The sequence below is a fragment of the Pelodiscus sinensis genome, chromosome 20 (genome assembly GCF_052426305.1).
Source record: "Pelodiscus sinensis isolate ZL-2025 chromosome 20, ASM5242630v1, whole genome shotgun sequence".
Classification (NCBI taxonomy): Eukaryota; Metazoa; Chordata; order Testudines; family Trionychidae; genus Pelodiscus; species Pelodiscus sinensis.
The window spans coordinates 9,779,584-9,798,184 of NC_143071.1; the positions used below are offsets into that span (position 1 = coordinate 9,779,584).

At 41.4% G+C, this 18,601-nt stretch overlaps 1 protein-coding gene across 19 annotated transcripts in view; it reads left to right on the top strand.

The window, feature by feature from the left end:
* The window catches only part of BPTF (bromodomain PHD finger transcription factor), a 100,762-nt gene that overhangs the window by 30,848 nt on the left and 51,313 nt on the right, over positions 1-18,601 (top strand). For 15 of the 19 annotated variants that reach the window (XM_075903927.2, XM_075903923.2, XM_075903933.2 and 12 more), the window contains 5 exons: positions 4,516-4,739; positions 6,864-7,073; positions 7,616-7,804; positions 14,686-14,859; positions 14,981-15,156. In XM_075903927.2, the coding sequence (XP_075760042.2) occupies positions 4,516-4,739; positions 6,864-7,073; positions 7,616-7,804; positions 14,686-14,859; positions 14,981-15,156 (973 nt within the window). The remainder of the gene's footprint in view (positions 1-4,515; positions 4,740-6,863; positions 7,074-7,615; positions 7,805-14,685; positions 14,860-14,980; positions 15,157-18,601) is intronic. The other 4 variants (XM_075903934.2, XM_075903942.2, XM_075903931.2 and 1 more) reach the window with 3 other exon arrangements.

The window sequence follows — 18,601 nt, forward strand, 5'->3', positions numbered from 1 at the left end:
CGAAGACCTTCAACCAGTCCCGGGGTCTTTGGGACTCAATTATAACCGTGCCCCCGGAAATCCTGACCTCCCTCTGGTGGTGGATCCAGGAAACCGTGGTGTGTAGCGGGGTCCCTTTCGCTGCCCCTTTCCCCTCCCTCACGCTGGTCACCGATGCATCAGACCTGGGCTGCGGAGCACACCTGGGGCGACACAGGACTCAAGGCCTCTGGTCCCCCTCGGAACATACCCTCCACATAAACATCCGGGAATTGCGGGCGGTGAGGAGGGCTTGCGAAGCCTTCCTACCAAGGCGCTCTCACCGCTCGATCCTGGTTCGTTTAGACAATACGGCAGCGGTCTTTTATATCAACAAGCAAGGGGGAGCCCTGTCACCTCCCCTCTGCAAAGAGGCCCTGCTGCTCTGGCACCTGTGTGTAGAACACGACATCACGTCACGGGCAGAGTACCTTCCAGGGTGCAAGAATCTGTTAGCAGACACCCTGAGCAGATCCTTTGGAGCCCACGAGTGGTTGCTCAAGGATGCCGCTCTCCGTCGGGTTTTCCACAGGTGGGGTTATCCCCTCCTAGACCTGTCTGCATCGGAACACAATGCAAAGTGCCGGAACTATTGTTCCCTACTGGGTGTGGGAAAATGTTCCCTGGGTGATGCCCTGACGACCGTGTGGCCAGAGGGCATTCTCTATGCCTTTCCCCCGTTTCCCCTAATCTCCAGGGTTTTGATCAGGGCAAGGACCTTTCGGTCCTCGATCATTCTCATAGCCCCCAGGTGGCCCAGACAATTCTGGTTCCCGATCCTGGTGGACATGCTTGTCCAGGACCCAATAACACTTCCTCTAGTCCGGGATCTGCTAACTCAACCCTGGGGAGAGGGGATCATGGTTCACCCGGATCTCCGGTCTCGCCACCTAACGGCATGATTTATCCATGGCTGAACCAACCTGAAAGGGAATGTTCCCAAGAGGTTCAGATGGTTCTCCTCAGTAGCAGGAAACCCTCTACTAGACGGTCGTACGCTGCCAAGTGGCGGCGCTTCTCGTCTTGGGCGTCCCGGAGAGGAGTACACCCGTCCTCGGCTCCTATTCCAACTATTCTTGACTACCTTTTCCAGCTTCGGTCTAGTGGCCTATCTTTCTCTTCCATCAAAGTCCATGTGGCATCTCTCTCCGCCTTCCATGTTGGTATGGCAGGAGTCTCTCTTTTTTCTAACCCGGTGGTTAAACGTTTTCTTACTGGCCTGGAAAAGCTGTACCCCTCAGCGAGGGCCCCGCTCCCGCCTGGGACCTTAACGTGGTCCTCCACAGGCTTATGCTACCTCCCTTTGAACCGCTGACCACGTGTTCCCTACTGCACCTTTCATTGAAGGTTGCTTTAATCGTGGCTATTACATCGGCTTGAAGGGTGTCGGAACTAAGGGCGCTAACTGTAGACCCGCCCTACCTTGTTTTTTCCCATAACAATGTAAGGCTATGGCCTCATCCAGCCTTCCTCCCGAAGGTGGTATCACCATTCCACCTATCCCAGGAGATTTATCTCCCAGTTTTTTTCCCAAAATCTCACAGCTTCTCTAAGGAGCGGATTCTGCACTCCCTGGACACCAAGCGGGCGCTGGCGTTGTACATTGATAGGACCAAGCTGTTCCGTAAATCACAACAATTGTTTATTGCATTTGGGGACAGGGTGAAAGGGTCTCCTATTTCCACGCAAAGGCTATCAAGATGGGTGGTGCAATGCATCACAGACTGCTATCACCTGGCTGGTAAAACCCCACCCAGGGTGAAGGCACACTCCACCAGGGCACAGACGTGTACCTTGGTGGCCTTTGGTGCCCAGGTACCAATCACAGAAATTTGCAGGGCAGCCACCTGGTCTTCCCTTCACACGTTTGCAACACACTATGCGCTACCTCAGCAGGCCAGGGAGGATGCAAGGGTGGGCTCTGAAGTCCTCGAATCTGTGATGTAAATATGTAAAATATGTTCCGGTTGTCTTTGTTCTTAAATGGTTCCTTATAGGTGTTGAACTGTTCAAATAAATCCGTTTATTGTTCACCTCACTTCATGACTCTGGTGCTATGACTGCTCCGACCCCTCCTCCGTGGGGTTAGATTGGTAGTCACCTACTTCGAATGGACATGAGCAACCACTCGAAGAAGAAAAGAACGGTTACTTACCTGTAACTGTTGTTCTTCGAGATGTGTTGCTCATGTCCATTCGACTCCCACCCTACCTCCCCTCCTTCGGAGTGTCCGGCAAGAAGGAACTGAGGTGGGGCTACGGGTACCGCTAGGGAAAACGCTCCAGAAGACACGGTACACGTGGTGCGCACACCTACTTCAAATGGACATGAGCAGCACATCTCGAAGAACAACAGTTACAGGTAAGTAACCGTTCTTTTCCACAGACCCTTCACTGATACGTGTTTCAAATCCTATCATACCTGCAGAAATGTTTCTTGGTTTAGATGAAAAAGGGTTTGATCATTAACTCAATTGTTTGAAAAACATATACAGGCAGTCCCCAGGTTACGTACAAGATAGGGACTGTAGGTTTGTTCTTAAGTTGAATTTGTACGTAAGTTGGAACTGGCGTCCAGATTCAGCCGCTGCTGAAACTGACCAGCGGTTGACTACAGGAAGCCCGAGGCAGAGTTTCTCTGCCCCGGGCTTCCTGGAATCAGCCGCTGATCAGTTTAAACAGCGGCTGAATCTGGACGCCTGGAACAGAGCAGCTGGGGCGTTGCCGGGTTGGTCCAGTAGCGCCAAGGAGCGGCACTGTGGGACCAGCCTGGCAGCGCCCCAGCTGCTCTACCACAGGCGTCCGTGAGAAAAGCCTGGTCTGCTGGGGAGGGGGGGTGTGCACTAGCTGGAGCCATGGAGCCGCTTTTGTCGCCCTGGAGGACACGGGCGGCGGGACTGCGGCATGTCTGGGTGGTCCCACCGCCCGCGTCTTCCGGGGTGAGTAAAGCCCCGTTCGTAAGTACGGATCCGACTTAAGTCGGATCCGCGTAACTCGGGGACTGCCTGTAAGTAGCTAAGTACGAAGAGTACACCATAGAGACAAAGAAGAGCAAAAGGTTATAAAAATTGTTTTGAACTTTCCCTTTTATCTGTAATCTGTATGAACAACCTGAAAATGTTCTTAAATCATTTTGCTTGGAAACTTTTTAAAACAGCTAAATAATAAACCAAAACTAATATCAGATGGAGATTAGCAAGACTAGATCAGTGGTCCCCAAAATGTGGGGTGCCTGCCCCTAGTGGGGGCAGGAGAAAAAACACCACCCAGTCCCATTATGTCCCCAGCTCTGTTCTGGCCATGCTCCCAACTTCAGCCACTCCTAGCTCCACCACCTCATGCTTCTGTTCATGGCCCCACTCCTGACTCTCAACAAGAGCTAGTGGGGGCTGTTGAAGAGGGATAGTGGGGGGCCCCTCAAATAAAAAATTTGGAGACTGGTGAGCTAGAGCAATAAATTAGATTAACTAGAGTCGGTTTCCTTGTGCAAGCAAAGAAAGATTTCCCTAAATCCTTTTTAACAGAAAGGGTAGTATTTCTTTACAATATGCCAGATTATTTCAGCCAATCAAAACATATTTTGAAGTAATATCTAGAAAAGTATTGATTTAGCTGCTGATATTTTTGTAATATTGAGATTGTCTTCATAACACTTTAGTGTATTTGCATTTTTCTGCACTGTCTGTGTGTGACTGTGGTTTTTTTATAATTCTAATTTAAAGTATTCTAATATATAGATAAACGTCATCAAATCACATAAGGATGCCTATGTTCCTGAATGAGTAAGGCCAGATTGTGGGTAGGCTGGGAACCACAGAAGAGGGCCAGTAGCGAGGGAAATTTAACAAGTTCCCCTAATGAAATTGCCTCAGTCTTGTTTGTTTGGAAGAATTATGTAGAGAGAAGGAGCAGAATATTGTGCTTCTAAAACCTCTGAATTAGAGATCTGAAAAGAGACCCTGTGCCACCTTTATTACTCTGGTGCATGTGCGCACAAGTGAATACTATCTGCATAATAAAACATTTCATGGTGATTGTGGGATTCCCCATCATTCAATTTCCGGACTCAATATATTTAAAATTTCAGTTATAATATTGCATTGTTTTAGGAGTGCTTGGGGAGAATGGCTTGCATTTATTAATATTGTAATAATTGGAAAGTAACTGCAGTAAATCCTATTGGAAGGTGGACAAATCAAATTTGAGGAGATGATTTAAAATCTTTTGTTTTAAAATCCCAGGGGATGAGCACAAAAATTGACGTTTTGAGGGAGCAGAGAGGAAGTAGTGTGAAAAGGCTATTAGGAAGGAGATGGAAAGAGAGGGAGCTTCTTTAGAAGCACGGAAGGCCAAAGGTGAATCTCAAGTGTTAATCTTATTTAGCCCTTATTGCTTAATGTTTTCTTGGAGAGAAAAGGGGGCAGGTAGGCTCATTTTTACATAAAATTCCTTATCTGTCTAAAATATAGAAACAATTGTTCTCAAACTCTTATTGCAGAGAGGAAGATTCAGACAATGAGAAGGATAAGAAACTCTGGTACTATAGCACAAAGGTCCAGCTGGCACAGTTAATTGAATGCCTAGACAAAGATTACTGGGAAGCTGATCTTTGCAAGACTCTTGAAGAAATGAGCCAAGAAATTCATCGGCATATGGATATCACTGAAGACCTTACTAACAAAGCACGTGGCAACAACAAATCTTTCCTTGCTGCAGCAAATGGTAGGAATAGTTGTTTACTGTGAGAATGAATGTTAAACACTTTCATATTTGTCTTTTAAAAATTACATTAACATTTTCCCCCAAGTTTTACACACACTTTTAAAAAATTTCTTGTTAATAACTTTATAACCTCAACCTGGCGGGCAGTAGCAATGTTATGAACTTTTGAAGTTGCTTCCATATTTCCTGGCTTTGACATTTAGTGTCTTGCTGAATTATTTGATATATCCTCTAGAAATATTCGTCTAGTACCTCCAAACATACTTATTCCGTGAATTTCTATTGAAAGAATGTTATGTCCCATGTAAGAGAGTGTGTGTGGGAAAATGGAGGGGAGAGTGTTCATTAGTGAAAGGGTTAAGTACCCTGTTAATTGAATTTATGTGGTGATGTAACCGTTCCAGAGACAAGTCCAAAGGAGTAACCTTTTTGGACTTCATAGGGATTATTAGTGGCAGGGGCTCAAAACAGAGTTTTCTTTCCTATTAACTGTATCTGCAGGTAATATTATTTGAAGGGGAAGAATAAAGGTTTGAATTACCTGAAAAATAGGCCTTTTTAATTTTAAATCTAAGTTTTTTGTTTAGCGCAGCGGTTCTCAAACTTTTTGGGCTCCGCAGCCCTTTACATGAGTAAAAATGTATGTGTAGCCCCAGCGGTCCACTGATTGTATGTATTGTACCTATCAGTGTTTCCAGTTTGTCAAGCTTGCAGAACCCCTGGAGATGTCTCGCAGAGACCTGGGGCTCTGCAGAGCACAGTTTGAGAAACACTGATTTAGAGACCTATACTTCTGCATCTTCAGGGCCACACTTAATATTTGGAAAGTAATAATAATCAGGAAGTACAGTATTTCGTAAACAATGATGCTACAGTTATGAGGTCTACTCAACTTTGTTTTAATTTAACATTTTTACTAAAATTTCATTTCTCTGCAGAACTTCTGAGCCACATATTTTGATAGAATATTGTAGACTGCAGTCAAAATACATTCCCTTTCAGAAGAGTGCCAAATATATAAATTCCCTAATATTACATTTTAGAATTTCTAATTAGCCAGCAATCTGGTGTAAAGTAAAAGTTAACTGCTACTAACATGGGTAGTACATGATGCTCCTGAAACACAACTATATAATGTTATTACTACTAATAAATGAAGGAATTATGTATTTTGTATGAGTTACTTGTAACGGTATGGAATAGTAGTAGAAATAGTGACTAAATTCTTTTGTGAAAGACTTAAATTAACTCCATGGATGCATATCACTTGACATTTGGTATAATCTGTTTTCACTAGATAATTTTGACAAAGTACAAAATATAGGAATATTCTAGGCAGAGAAAACAAACAAGATAAAGTACAACCCAAAAATGAAAGTGTCAAATACATGGAAGCTGAATCTGAGTGCTAGTTTACATGCATGCTCTACACAAGCTAACGATTTGCATAATCTGTGTAGTCTCCTCAAGGAAAGAATTCTTTCACTTAAGCACCATATTTTCTTTCAGCTTTTTTTTTCTTGCTGAAATGCAGCATGCATTTATGTAGCTCCAGCCATATTAAAGTAACAGTTTGAGCAATTCAACTTTTTATATGTCAATAAACAGGGCTCGCCGAACCGCGCTGTCCGGCGATCTGCGCATGCGCAGATTGCCCGAACCCAACTCTTCCGGGTTGCAATCTACTCAACAGGGGCGAGTAGATTGTATTATTTGTCGAGCCCTGTCAATAAAAGTATTTTAATAGTTATGAGATATGATGACTGCATGTAAGAAGTCTGAATCTTTAAGCTTTATGTAGAACCCTGCAAACAGTAAGCTGAAACTCAATTTTTCCACTCTGGAACAATGAAGGATTGAGTTAACGGGTTTGGTATTCTGTACGTAACATAATTTTTAGAAATCGAGTATTCAAATTGTCATATATCTGAAAATGGAAAACAGAGGAAAAAATTGATATTATTTTTTGTTCTTGGCTCCTGGCATTTGTTTTGTGATTGTGAAAAGTAATTCTTTAAAAGTAAAGGCCCTCTTGATTTAAATTACTTCTGATTTAAGACTTCAACTTAGTGGCTCTCTATAAAAAGGCATTATTGCCTGAATTTTACTTTTTTCCTTCTGTAGATGAAATACTGGAATTGATTAGAATAAAAAAAGGAGAAATAGGGGAGGATAAAAGTGAAGTAACTGATGAAACAGATAATGACAAAATTGATGTTGAAAATAATGACCAAACAGATACTGAAAAAAGAAAGGAAGAACCTGCAGACCAGCTACAGGAAAAAAATGAAGAAACACCACCTGAGCAAGATTCAGAAAAAGGAAAAACAGAAGGTAAAGAAACTGACCTTTCATCAGCAATATTTGTGGTGTTCTTAAATAACCTTTCACTATCACATTAACTTCTGGAAATATTCATGTTGTTTTGTACACCAGCAAGATTTTTTTTAATTGCTTTTGAAAGGGTAATGGAAATTTATTTCTTTATGGCTGTATACAGTTTGTTTCTCTGTGGTAGATTTGGATAGTTCATTTCCCTGATTACTGTGTTACAATATAACTCCATTTTTGCTTTGAGATGTTTGGTTTTTTCTGGAATGGAGCTCAGTGGTGGTAGTCAATATATGTACAGACGGGTACCCATGTTAAAGGATTTATTTCTAACAGTGTTTTTTAAATTAGAATCAAGTAGTTTTGGACTGTTTGCGTGCTCTGATACCATGAAGACACTACCTTACTACAAAAATACATTCAATATATTTTGGTGCTACAAAGTGGATGTAATACAAGAAACTGCTTAGCATGGATAAGGCCAAATGACATCCTAAGGAAATGTTAAGAATATCCTTAAAGATTTGTTGTGCATTTTACTGTAGAGCCAACAGACGTTGGGGATAAAAGTAACTCTGTGGCATCAAGCACAGACGGCAGCACCACAAATCCTTCTGCAGGAGAAACTAGTCCCTCTGAAGGGAAGAACGCAGTGGGGTATCAGTCAGAAATCTTTGATAGCAACAATGTGGCAGAGAAGAAGGTGGCATCAGAGCTCCCCCAGGATCTCTCAGGTACAGATGGCGCTGTATCAATGCCTCTGTAATTTGGGGAACCTTTACGATTTTCTTATTATAAACTCTGGTTTGCCAACTAAAAACATTTTAAAGTGTGTGTTCATTCATGTTGTTTGCTTGCAGTGCCATCCTTTACTGCTGCATTGTCATCTAACATTTAAAAATGTTTAATGTGGCCTTCCCTGCTGTTAGCATATGCTTCAATGCTTTCCAAAGATTACTGTGGCTAAGCTTTTCTCATGTTCTGTTTACTATATATTTTATTTTTCTTCATTACAAACCATAGTGATGGTGAACATCCTACAAAGGTTTATTTCAAATTCTTATTTGCTAATGGCTGTTAATTCATTTAAGTATAATATGCTGTAGAAATTACCAAGAAAAAAATTAGTATTTGTAGTTGTTCACATGGGTTTTTGCATTGGGTTGCCTGGAGAAAAGTCTTGCATGATCTCAAAAATCTGTAAGCTGAAGCTTAACAATGTATGCACAAAGCTTATTTTAAGCTGTTTTTTTTTTTCATTGCAGCAGTAATTTGCTATTCCATAAAATACAATTATTTTCTTGAAGCTCAGGAATGAGTGTGACTTGCTTAGTCTGGAGCATTAATTAGTACATTGAAACCATACAAATACTTTGTAGAAAAGACAGACAGTATTGTATTTTTTTCACCAAATTCCTACATTAGCAACAGATAACTTAATTTGAATAACTCATAGCATTAATTGTAAGATTGTGAAAGTTGTCTTTTCATAGTGAATATTACAAATAAGGTACTGCAGCTAAAAAAAAAAAAAGCACTCAGCACAATAGTTTTTAAAATGTGTTCCTGATAACTTATTGAAAAATGTGGTGTGCTGTATTTCAAGAAAAAGTAATATATCTCTAGTCAACCACCCTGACACATTATACAAACTATTATTTAAATTTTAAAATGTTGTTCTATTCTTTTTTATGAAATTACCCTCGTTATTCTCCACCATCAGTTAGGTTTTTTTCCTCTCCATTAGTAGCCAGCTCTGTAATTGGGCTTGCAGTTTTATGTACATTTTCAGCAGAGAAAATCTGCTTGAGACAAAAACAAATGTGCTTTACTTTGGTATTTGTAGTTTAAGCATACTTTTTTTCAATTACTGTTCATAAATCACCTGTTGAGTATACACTTCATTTTAGCATTAATGAGAAATTAATCCTTTTCTTACAGGATATCAGCAAAGGTGCATGGGGAAAGTACATATGCTTTATTATTCAAAATTTGAAATTATATTTTTGTTTAAAATTTCATTTTTGAAAATGCTTTTTGGACAGGACTCTGGCTGCTGTTGGTTACGTTTTTGCAAGCAGCAAAGGCTCAATGCATTCAGCTAAGCTTTTCTACCAGCAATCTCCACTAAATTCTTTGCTATCTCACAGTGATACATGTGCTGCTACTGTTGAATAATAGTCTCTGGGACCTTCATTAAAGAGACAGGAGGGACCTGTGACATAAAACAGGCAGGCATCCATAAAGTTGCAACAGAAGCTGATGCAGATATGGAAGAGAGAATCTACCTACTTACTTCTCAGCTACATGCCCTCTGGATCTCAGTTTCTTATGTGAATCTAGGTTGGGTGGGATGGTATATCTTCCCCTTCTCTTCCAAACTCCAGTCCTCAGATGGTTCTGTCTTCCCTGACCAGCAATAGGGCAGGCTCAAAATACACTGGTCATATTTTGGGTGAGACACAGATTTGTTCATTTTCTTTGAGTACTTCCCAGAGAGAGAATATTGGCCCACCACCTGTCCTAAAAGATTTAGCAGGACCTCCATTCTGATCTGTTTTATATATGGTTGTATTACCACATTCACCACCACAGTATCTGAGCACCTGATCTTCTTGAAGCTTTGAGGAGGTGATGTCCAAAGTTAGAGAGAGCTCTCAGGAAGAAGTTGTTGAAGTACAGGAAAAAGCCCTACTTGTGTTTCTTTTGTACAAGATATTCAAAGAAATAGGGAATTCTGCAATGAGCCAGATGCTTCCCATGCACTAAAGCCAACTGTGGCTTCTCTATTCTGTGTCTGCTTAAAATACAGCATGAGATCCAGGTGTCCTTCCTGCATGTAGGCAGCCTAGCCACTAACTTGGAGAATCAGCGCTCCAAATGGGGGAAGTGTGTTTTCTTTAAGACTGAGCTCATGAGATGGCATAAACAGATCACAGACCATTTTGGTGGGTTCAGCCATAATCTTGTGCGCTAAGACGTTAGTTGTGTGATTCCAACTTCTAAATCTAGACTCTGTGGCAGATCAGAAGTACAAAGAGATCTGGACCAGCCTGCTTGGTTTCAGACTTGTTGCTGGAGTTCTCCCTAGACACACAAACTTTGGTCTCTTTTCTACTTATGAGTAACCTTATGCTGGGAAGAGCCACTGGTTAAGGTCAAGATGTCAAGAGCTAAGACACTGAAACTCATTACTGCTGCTTTTAAAGATGGGAGGACTTGAATCAACCTCCTCAGAGCTTCCAAGTTCAGGACAGCCAGTGGAGTCCAAGTAGTCTTCTGTCATCCTTTTTCTTTCACCAGGATTGCTCCGATCCTCCCTCTTATGTCTTGCTACCAGATGAGGTTCCAGAAATCATATCACTCAAGAACTTTGAGGAATGGGCCCAAGCTAGCAGTCTTTTAAATCAACTAAAATGTCTTTGCGACAGGGAAGCAAGCCTCTTGGCCATCCCTTGGAGGGGTATTCCATTTTTTCTACCATTAATGAGAGGATGCATCACAATGTATCTGCTAAGGTGGCTAATTACTTCATTAGAATACTTCATGGACTTCCATGCTCTTCTGAGTTCCTAAAGATTTTTGTCCATCTTCTGTAACTAGTAAGTCAAAAAGACAAAGCAGTAGTCAAGAATGTTTGTTTTTAGAATATCAGAACCACTAGGCATGTTCCTCAGGGATCTACTCTGGTTTTGCTAATTGTAGCATGGCACAGATAAAGATTTAACTCACACCATTCAGGATATTCAGAAAGCCAGTGGAGTAACAGGAAAACATAATCAAATCCTGTTGCATTAAGGAGGTTATAAATATTAATTCTGAATTTCCCTTCTATAACTGTCAGGACTATTTAATTTTGTTGTAGAAAATTCAGGCGGTTAAGAAAAAACAAGCACGATTTAAAAAATAATCATTATTTGTTTAATCCTACTTAAATAATAGAATACTAATTGAAATTTATTAAACATTTTTGACTTTTTTTGCATTTTCAGATATTAGTTTCAATTACAACACAGAGTATAAAGAGTACAATGCTCATTTGATATTTTGTATTACAAATATTTACACTGTAAAAGGGATAGAGAAAAATTGTATTTTTCAGTTCACAATCATACGATGACTGTTCTCCAATTTCTTTATTGTGAAAGTGTAATTTCCAGATTGTGTTTTTTTGTTTTTTGTTTTTTACATACCTGCCCTCAAAACCCAAACCATGTAAAACTTGAGCCTGAAAGTCCACTTAATCATATTTCTTGTTCAGCTACTTTCTAAGACAAACACATTTTTTTTTTTACATTTGCATTTTTAAATCTTATTCACCTGACAGTGAGAAGAGTGTTCTCATGGTACTTTTGTAACTGGCTTTGCAAGGTACTTACATGCCTCGTATGCTAAACATTTGTATGCCACTTCATGCTTTGGCTACCATTCCAGAGGACATGCTTCCATCTTGATGATGATCATTAAAAGCATAATGTGGCAATTAAATTTGTGACTGAACGCCTCGTGAAAGATTTATATGTCTTCCTTCTCTGTTTTACCCACATTTTGCCATGTATTTCATGTTAATGTTCTTTCTAGCATGTGGCTCATATTAAGAACACTTTCGCTGCAATTTCTAAAAGCATGCTATAGCACTCAACCCAAAGTTTAAGTATTTGAAATGCCTTCCAAAATCTGAGTGAGACAAGAAGTGAACCATGCTTTCCGAAGTCTTAAAAGAACAACACTCCAGTACAGAAACTATAGAACCCAAACCACCAAAAAAGAAAATTGACCTTCTGATGGTGGCATCTCATTCAGATGACGCAAATTGATCTGAGGAAGTGGGTCTGGCCCACGAAAGCTCATCATCTAATAAACCATCTTGTTAGTCTTTAAAGTGCTACATTGTCCTGCATTTTGCAAATTGAATGTGTATCAGTCCGCACTGCTTTGGATCATTATAAAAAAGAACCCATCATCAGCATGTCATCTGTAATGATGGTTGACCTATGAAGGGACATCTGAATCTTTAACGCACTTGGTTATACTGGTTACAACAGTGCCATGTGAACTCCTGTTGTCACCTGAAAGTGAGATTATAAGCAAGAAGCAGTCAGCATTATATCCTGTAAATGTAAACAAACTTGTAAGCTCTAAAGTTTTTTACGTTATTTTCTTTTTGAATGTAGTTTTTTGTACATAATTCCACATTTGTGAGTTCAGTTTTCATGATAGAGATAGCACTAACTTACTTGTAATGAGGAAATTGAAATATTTTTGTTTTTTTATTATGCAATCACAATGAATACAAAGCAAGCACTGTACATATTATGTTCTGTGTTGTAATCGAAATGAATATATTTGACATTGTAGAAAATATCCACAAATATTTAAATGAAGTGTTTGACAGCGTGATTAATCATGCAATTAATCATGATTAACTTTTTAATTGCTTGACAGCCCTAGTTCTTATGCATATTCATTGTCTTGGTAAAATTGGTGCTTAGCTCTAAGAGAAGACGGAGGAACTGCATTTTTAGAAGTGTGATCAATTTACTTCTGATTCAGAGATGACAAATAAAATGCAGATTAAAAAATATTCTTTAATAACTCATTCAATAATATAAACTGTAAGAATTATAAAAAAAATCACTATTAATGTTCAGTTTTTGCATTCCTCTTAATTTGGATGACACAAGCAATTCTTGGTTTGTATTCTCTAGCACCATACTGTAATGCTTATGTTGCAGGCACAAAACTTAAGTCTACTTGTTTTATTAAAATATACTCCAGTAAATAGTATATAAAAATACAGATAATTGACTTGTATTTTGTATATTTTACAAGGTTTATTGTTATAAAAATTTAGGTTTTATAATTTTGGGAGCAAAATAAATATGTAGAGTTCTATAAGTATAGCAGATATCTATTTCAAATGTAAGTATTCTCCTTTGTTGAATCCAGTGCTCTGGATAGAAATAATAACTTCCGGGTATTTCTTTTGAGGGAGGAATAGGACCTGGAAGCATCCCCTTTCTTCAGTAAACAAACCCCAAAAACTTAAGGCAAAGAAATCCAACTATTAAGTTGTCAACACTACATCATCTTTTAGCATGATTTAATGTTCCTTCTTGTCCTGACTTGAAGAAAGTTATATCATGCTAAACCAAATCTGTATAGAATACTAGACAAATGTAGGGAGTATCTGTCCAGAGCAATGTATCCCCATGAAGAGAAACCAAAATTTCAGGTAAGAAAACTAATTTTGGCTTTCTCCTGGGAATTTGACAGCATGGATAATTTCTAAATTACAGGTTGGACCTCCGGTCCAGCACCCTCTGGACCTGACTGATCTCGAATGAGGGGATTGGCCCCAGACCGGGGAAGGTCCTTCCCCTTGTGGCCAGGCTGCCACCAGGCTAGGGCTCCAGCCTGCCTTGGCTGCTGCTTCAGCCCCGGGGCTCTCGCCAGCCCCGCTACTGCGGGGGCCAGAGCACCATGGCCAGAGCTGCACAACTGGGACATAGTTCCCCAGCAGCCTGGCTCCACAGCAGAGGCAGAGCTCCACAGCTGCCTGGCTTCAGGGCCAGGGCTTCAGAGCCCCAGAGCTCCAGGGCAGGGCCGGAGCTGCAGAACTCCCTGACTGCCACTGGGGCTGGAGTTCCTTGGTTGCTGGAGGCAGAACGTGGCTGAAACTCCCTGGCTACTGCTGGGGTCAGAACTCCCTGGCCAGGGCTGGAGCTCCATGGCCGCTGGGGCTAGGGAGTTCTGCTGGAGTTAGAACTCCCTGCCCTGACTTCCATGCTTCTCCCTGTCCCTCCCCCTCAGCCCCCCACTCTGGGCTTTTGGCTAAGTTGCCTGTGCCCCTTCTGGTTCTCCTGTCCCGCCACCAAACCTCCCTCTTCCTGGGCTCTGTGGTCCAGGAACATCCATGGTCCTTGTCGGACCACAGATGTTGCTAGACCAGGGAGTCCCGGTTAAGGGAGGTACAACACTTAGTATTTATTTGGTCTTTGCTGATTCACTCTTCATTGGTATTTTACTGAACATATATTTTGGTACTGTTAATCAGTTTCAGAATATCAGGTTATGAAGAACGTTTATCTTGAATGGTAGGCTAGGCAGAAAATCTTGTTTTGAAATCTGGGAGAGGTTAAATGCAAAGAACAAAAGAAATAGTGATTCATTTTTTCATTTGTAGATTTCAACTACTGAAAAGCATGTAATTTGTCTATAAATAGACAAATGATCCACTGGCAATATTTTATGAAGACATTTATTTATGTAGAATTTGTCAATTTAAGTCATAGGGCTAAAATGGTCACTTCTTGTTTTTACTTCCTTGCTTATTTGACCATAGAAATTTTGAATAGCTTGAATTGTTTTGAAAACTGATTGGAGAGAGGGGGATCTTTGTTTTCAGTAGGTGCATATTCTTGTATATGCTTAGTACATCAAAGATTTTTAGGTAGACCTTTTGAGATAATGAAAACTACCGATTCTTCCATGTTACAAATGAGTTGATGTTTCAGTAGCTCATCTGACTTTCTTGGGATTTTTAACTAAAAAAAAAAAAAAAGCTTAATTGATTCAGTACTGAAAATCTAAAAATAAAGTCCTTCTTTTGTAGAAGAAACCTGTCAGATGACCCCCAACATCAGTCCTAGTGCATCCTCTGCACCTTTCCAGTCTAATGCTGAAAGCAGTAACAGCAGTGAGCTGAATTCTATGCAGAATGACTCCAGTAAGACTTCTGATGATGCTGAGAATATAGAAGGAGAATCCCAGACATCAGAGGAAATAGGTAGAAATAAAAGTGTTACGAGTGTTATTCTTTCTAAATATAATAGTTAAATTTCATCATTTCCATGTTAACACATTTGCAATTTATTCTTTTTTTATTATTTAAATTACTTTGGTGGTAGGGGAGAAATCCAATGGTGAAAGAAGTGATTCTCCATGCGCTGGGAAAGGCACATCAAGCTCAACACGAATGCTTACCAGGTTACGAAATCCAGATAGCAAGCTGAGCCAGATGAAAAGCCAGCAGGTTGCTGCTGCAGCACATGAAGCAAATAAAGTATTTAAAGAAGGCAGAGAGGTTTGTACACATTTTGAGAAATTCCTGAATTATAATGGTAAAAGAAACCTTGGTGCTACACTCTTTACAAAATGGGGGTCAGTGACACAGTAGGAGATGCATGAGAAATTAGAACTGTTATTCTTTTTTTGTCCCTTATTTTGCCATCTTTGTAGCTGCTCTCAGATTTGTTCTATGTAGAATGGTGTGTCAATAACAAAGTGGAGTAGAGTCATTTTCCTTGTGGGTGAAGCAAGTTTTGTTGGCTTTCTTTTCCAGGAAAGTGGTGCATTGGGTATGGTAAACACATACAAGCTAGTTTGTTATATTTTTGCCCCTTATTTTATTGATCAGATATGTTGAAATTCTCTTTAGAGTTGTAGCTTCTTGGGACTTGTCATATTTGACTGTCACGTGCCTTTGTGAATTCCATTGTGCTGTGTGCATGTGCTCTATCTTCCTGAGAATGAGGATTCTTGCTCTCAGTGCCTGTTGATCTATGCCTATGCCCTTCTCCTCATGCTCTGAACTGAGGGTGTAAGAAGCGTCAAAGACTGACAATTTCTCCAGTTCTTTCTTACTGCCTGTGGTCTGAGGTGTGTGTGCAGTTGCTTCTGCCTCAAATGGTAAATATCTGTAAATAATTTTAGGTACAGTTTTTAGATTTAGGAATAGGTTTTAAAAGTCAGGGCCTTGGGAAGTCTTCCCCTACCTTGATACCCATCCATATAGGGTAATCAGTATGTCAAACAACTATGAATTTAAAAACTGCATTTCCTGCTGCTGGCCTTCTCAGGTGGTAACTACCTCAGGTGCTTCTACTGCCTCAGAGAAGCTCACATCCTCTCCAAGTGCCCTTTTTAGCCAGTCTCTTTTAAGCTGAGCCCATCAAGCATGTGAGAATAGGCTCTGGAGCTTCCTAATGTATCATGCTGTGGGGTCCCCATTCAACCTTAGCCTGTCAGAACTTTAAGTACATCGGGCAGAGGCATCAAAAAGTGCCTGTCAGAGCGCTGTGATCTTTGTACTTGTGAGGTTTATAGGACTGGAGCTGTGAACTCCTCCAAAGGGGCATGAGAAGGGTAGGAAACATTCAGGTAAGAAACAAGAGAAATCTGCCTCTTGATACGCACCTGAAAAAAGGACCTTTTCTGACATACTAGAAGTTAGGTGTTAGCATTGTCTCATGACTCCAAAGAGTAAGGCACCCTAAAGTTGGCATGATCTACAGGAGCAGGATTGTACTCATTACTGGCCAGAGAGCAGCAGAAGTGGATGCCTTCTATATTGAGGTACCATTGTTCTGTGATAGGCAGGTTTTGGTACCAAAGGCCATGACAAGACTGAGACTGCTGATGCCACCAAAGGAAATGAATCCACGCTACACCCATGTGTTTGGAGATTGACACAACACCACACAGGACTTGGCCATCCTGTTGAACCTAGAGTGTCTCATCCTGGTAGCAATGATAGGCAGGTGTCCTAGTTGGTTCTTCACATGTCCCGGTTGGTTCTGATTTTCCAACAGTGTGCAGATGAGTGTCCATACAGCTATAGCCGGCTCTTTCCAGCTTCATGGAAGCCAATGCTCATCCCCTCCCACTCCGTTGCCTCTGAGATAGAAGCAGCGGGGGTGACTGCATTCGCATCCCTACTATGTTGTGGTGCCACGCAGATAAGAAACAAGAGAAATCTACCTCTTGATACTCACCTGAAAAAGGAAATACGATTGGGACAGAGGCAAAATCAGTCATCCCAATCCACCATCCTTCCACCTAACAGCCTGACATTTGGCTGGATGACATTCTAATAAAGCAGTTGCAAGCAGTTGATTAGCACCTTAACAGTAAAATAGGAAACTACAAAACAATGCTATACAACAAATGGAAAAGACTTTTTTAGTCTGGTGTCAACATCAGATAGATCCAGTGGCTTCCAATATCCCAGCTCTCTTGGAATCACTTTTCTACACTTCATGTCTACTTATTAAAACCCTGTGGATGCACTTAATGGTCAGTGCCTGTCACCCTCCAGTTGTCACAGGATCAAGTGATTTACCAGTTTCCTAAAGGGCATCTTTAGAACCTTTCCCTGATACTAAAAATTTACCAGTGCTTGGCACCACAACATAGTAGGGATGTGAATGCAGTTGTGTCTCGTCCCCGTCCCCCCCCGCCACTTCTGTCTCAGAGGCAGCGGAGGGGAAGAGCATTGGCTTCCATGAAGCTGCCTCCCCGCCCCCCGTGTTGCTGCCACCTTTCCAGGGGGAGGCATGCAGGAACTGGTACACTCAGGGATCTGGCTCCTGCCAAATGGACTGTTCTCTCCCACCCCTCCCCCCGGCCGCACACTGCTGCCTCTGATTCAGAGGGAGCAGTGGGGTGGGGACAGGCAGGACCCGGCTTTCAAGCCACTCCACCTCCCCTGTGCTGCTGCCTCTGTGGGAGTTCCCAGTTGCGCACCAGATGTGCACCAGCTCCCACATGCCCCCCTGCTCCACTCCCCTGTGTTAAGGGGTATCCACTGAACATTTCAGTGGGTACACATTTATACAAATAAATGCATTTTAACATCCCTACAATGTAGTCCTGTCAGCATTTGAATATTAACTACGTGTTCCTTAGCCCATCTATTAATGAAGGTTGCTTTTTTGGTGGCCTTCACATCAGCCTGGAGGCAAGGAACGCTTGGGACCCTATGGCACATCCACTGTACTCCCAACGACTAAGCTTCAGATTCACACCAAGTGATCACAGAAATCCGTTTAAATCAGGCTATTCACTTACCTGTCTTCATGCCAAACGTATATGCCACTAGTTGAATAGGAAACTTCCCTATATTCTTCTAGAACAGTGGTATCCAACTAATTCTGAAGCAATAGCCACTACAGTGAATTATACTATGGCTATAGTGAACTAGCCATACTCAACCAGCTGGGCTAGTGTGTTGAACACCATGGTTCTAGAGTATTAAACCTATTAGGAAAATCACCTAAATTATTTTCTCTTGCCGTATGTATGAGAGGTGAAGCAGTCTCGTCCCAAAGACTACTCTTCATTCTGCTTTGTCACGAATTAACTATGACCTCTCCCCGGCATTGTGTGGGGGATGATTTGTCTGATCCAGGCTGCGTCAGTGACCTTGCTTTGAGGAAATCTGCAGGATGGCACCGCAGGACGCTGCACTCTTTTTAGGAGGCATTGCACCTTACTTTAAATTTCTACAGCTGACCATTCGTTTGACAGAGCAATCCTCTAATTGGTGGTAAAGCCAAGGTCCTCTCACCCTCCTCTTCAAGGAATACTGCTTGAAGCATCACCCTATATAGGGAACATACAGGCAGTCCCCGGGTTACGTACAAGATAGGGACTGTAGGTTTGTTCTTAAGTTGAATCTGTATGTAAGTCGGAACTGGCATCCAGATTCAGCCGCTGCTGAAACTGATCAGTTTCAACAGCGGCTGAAT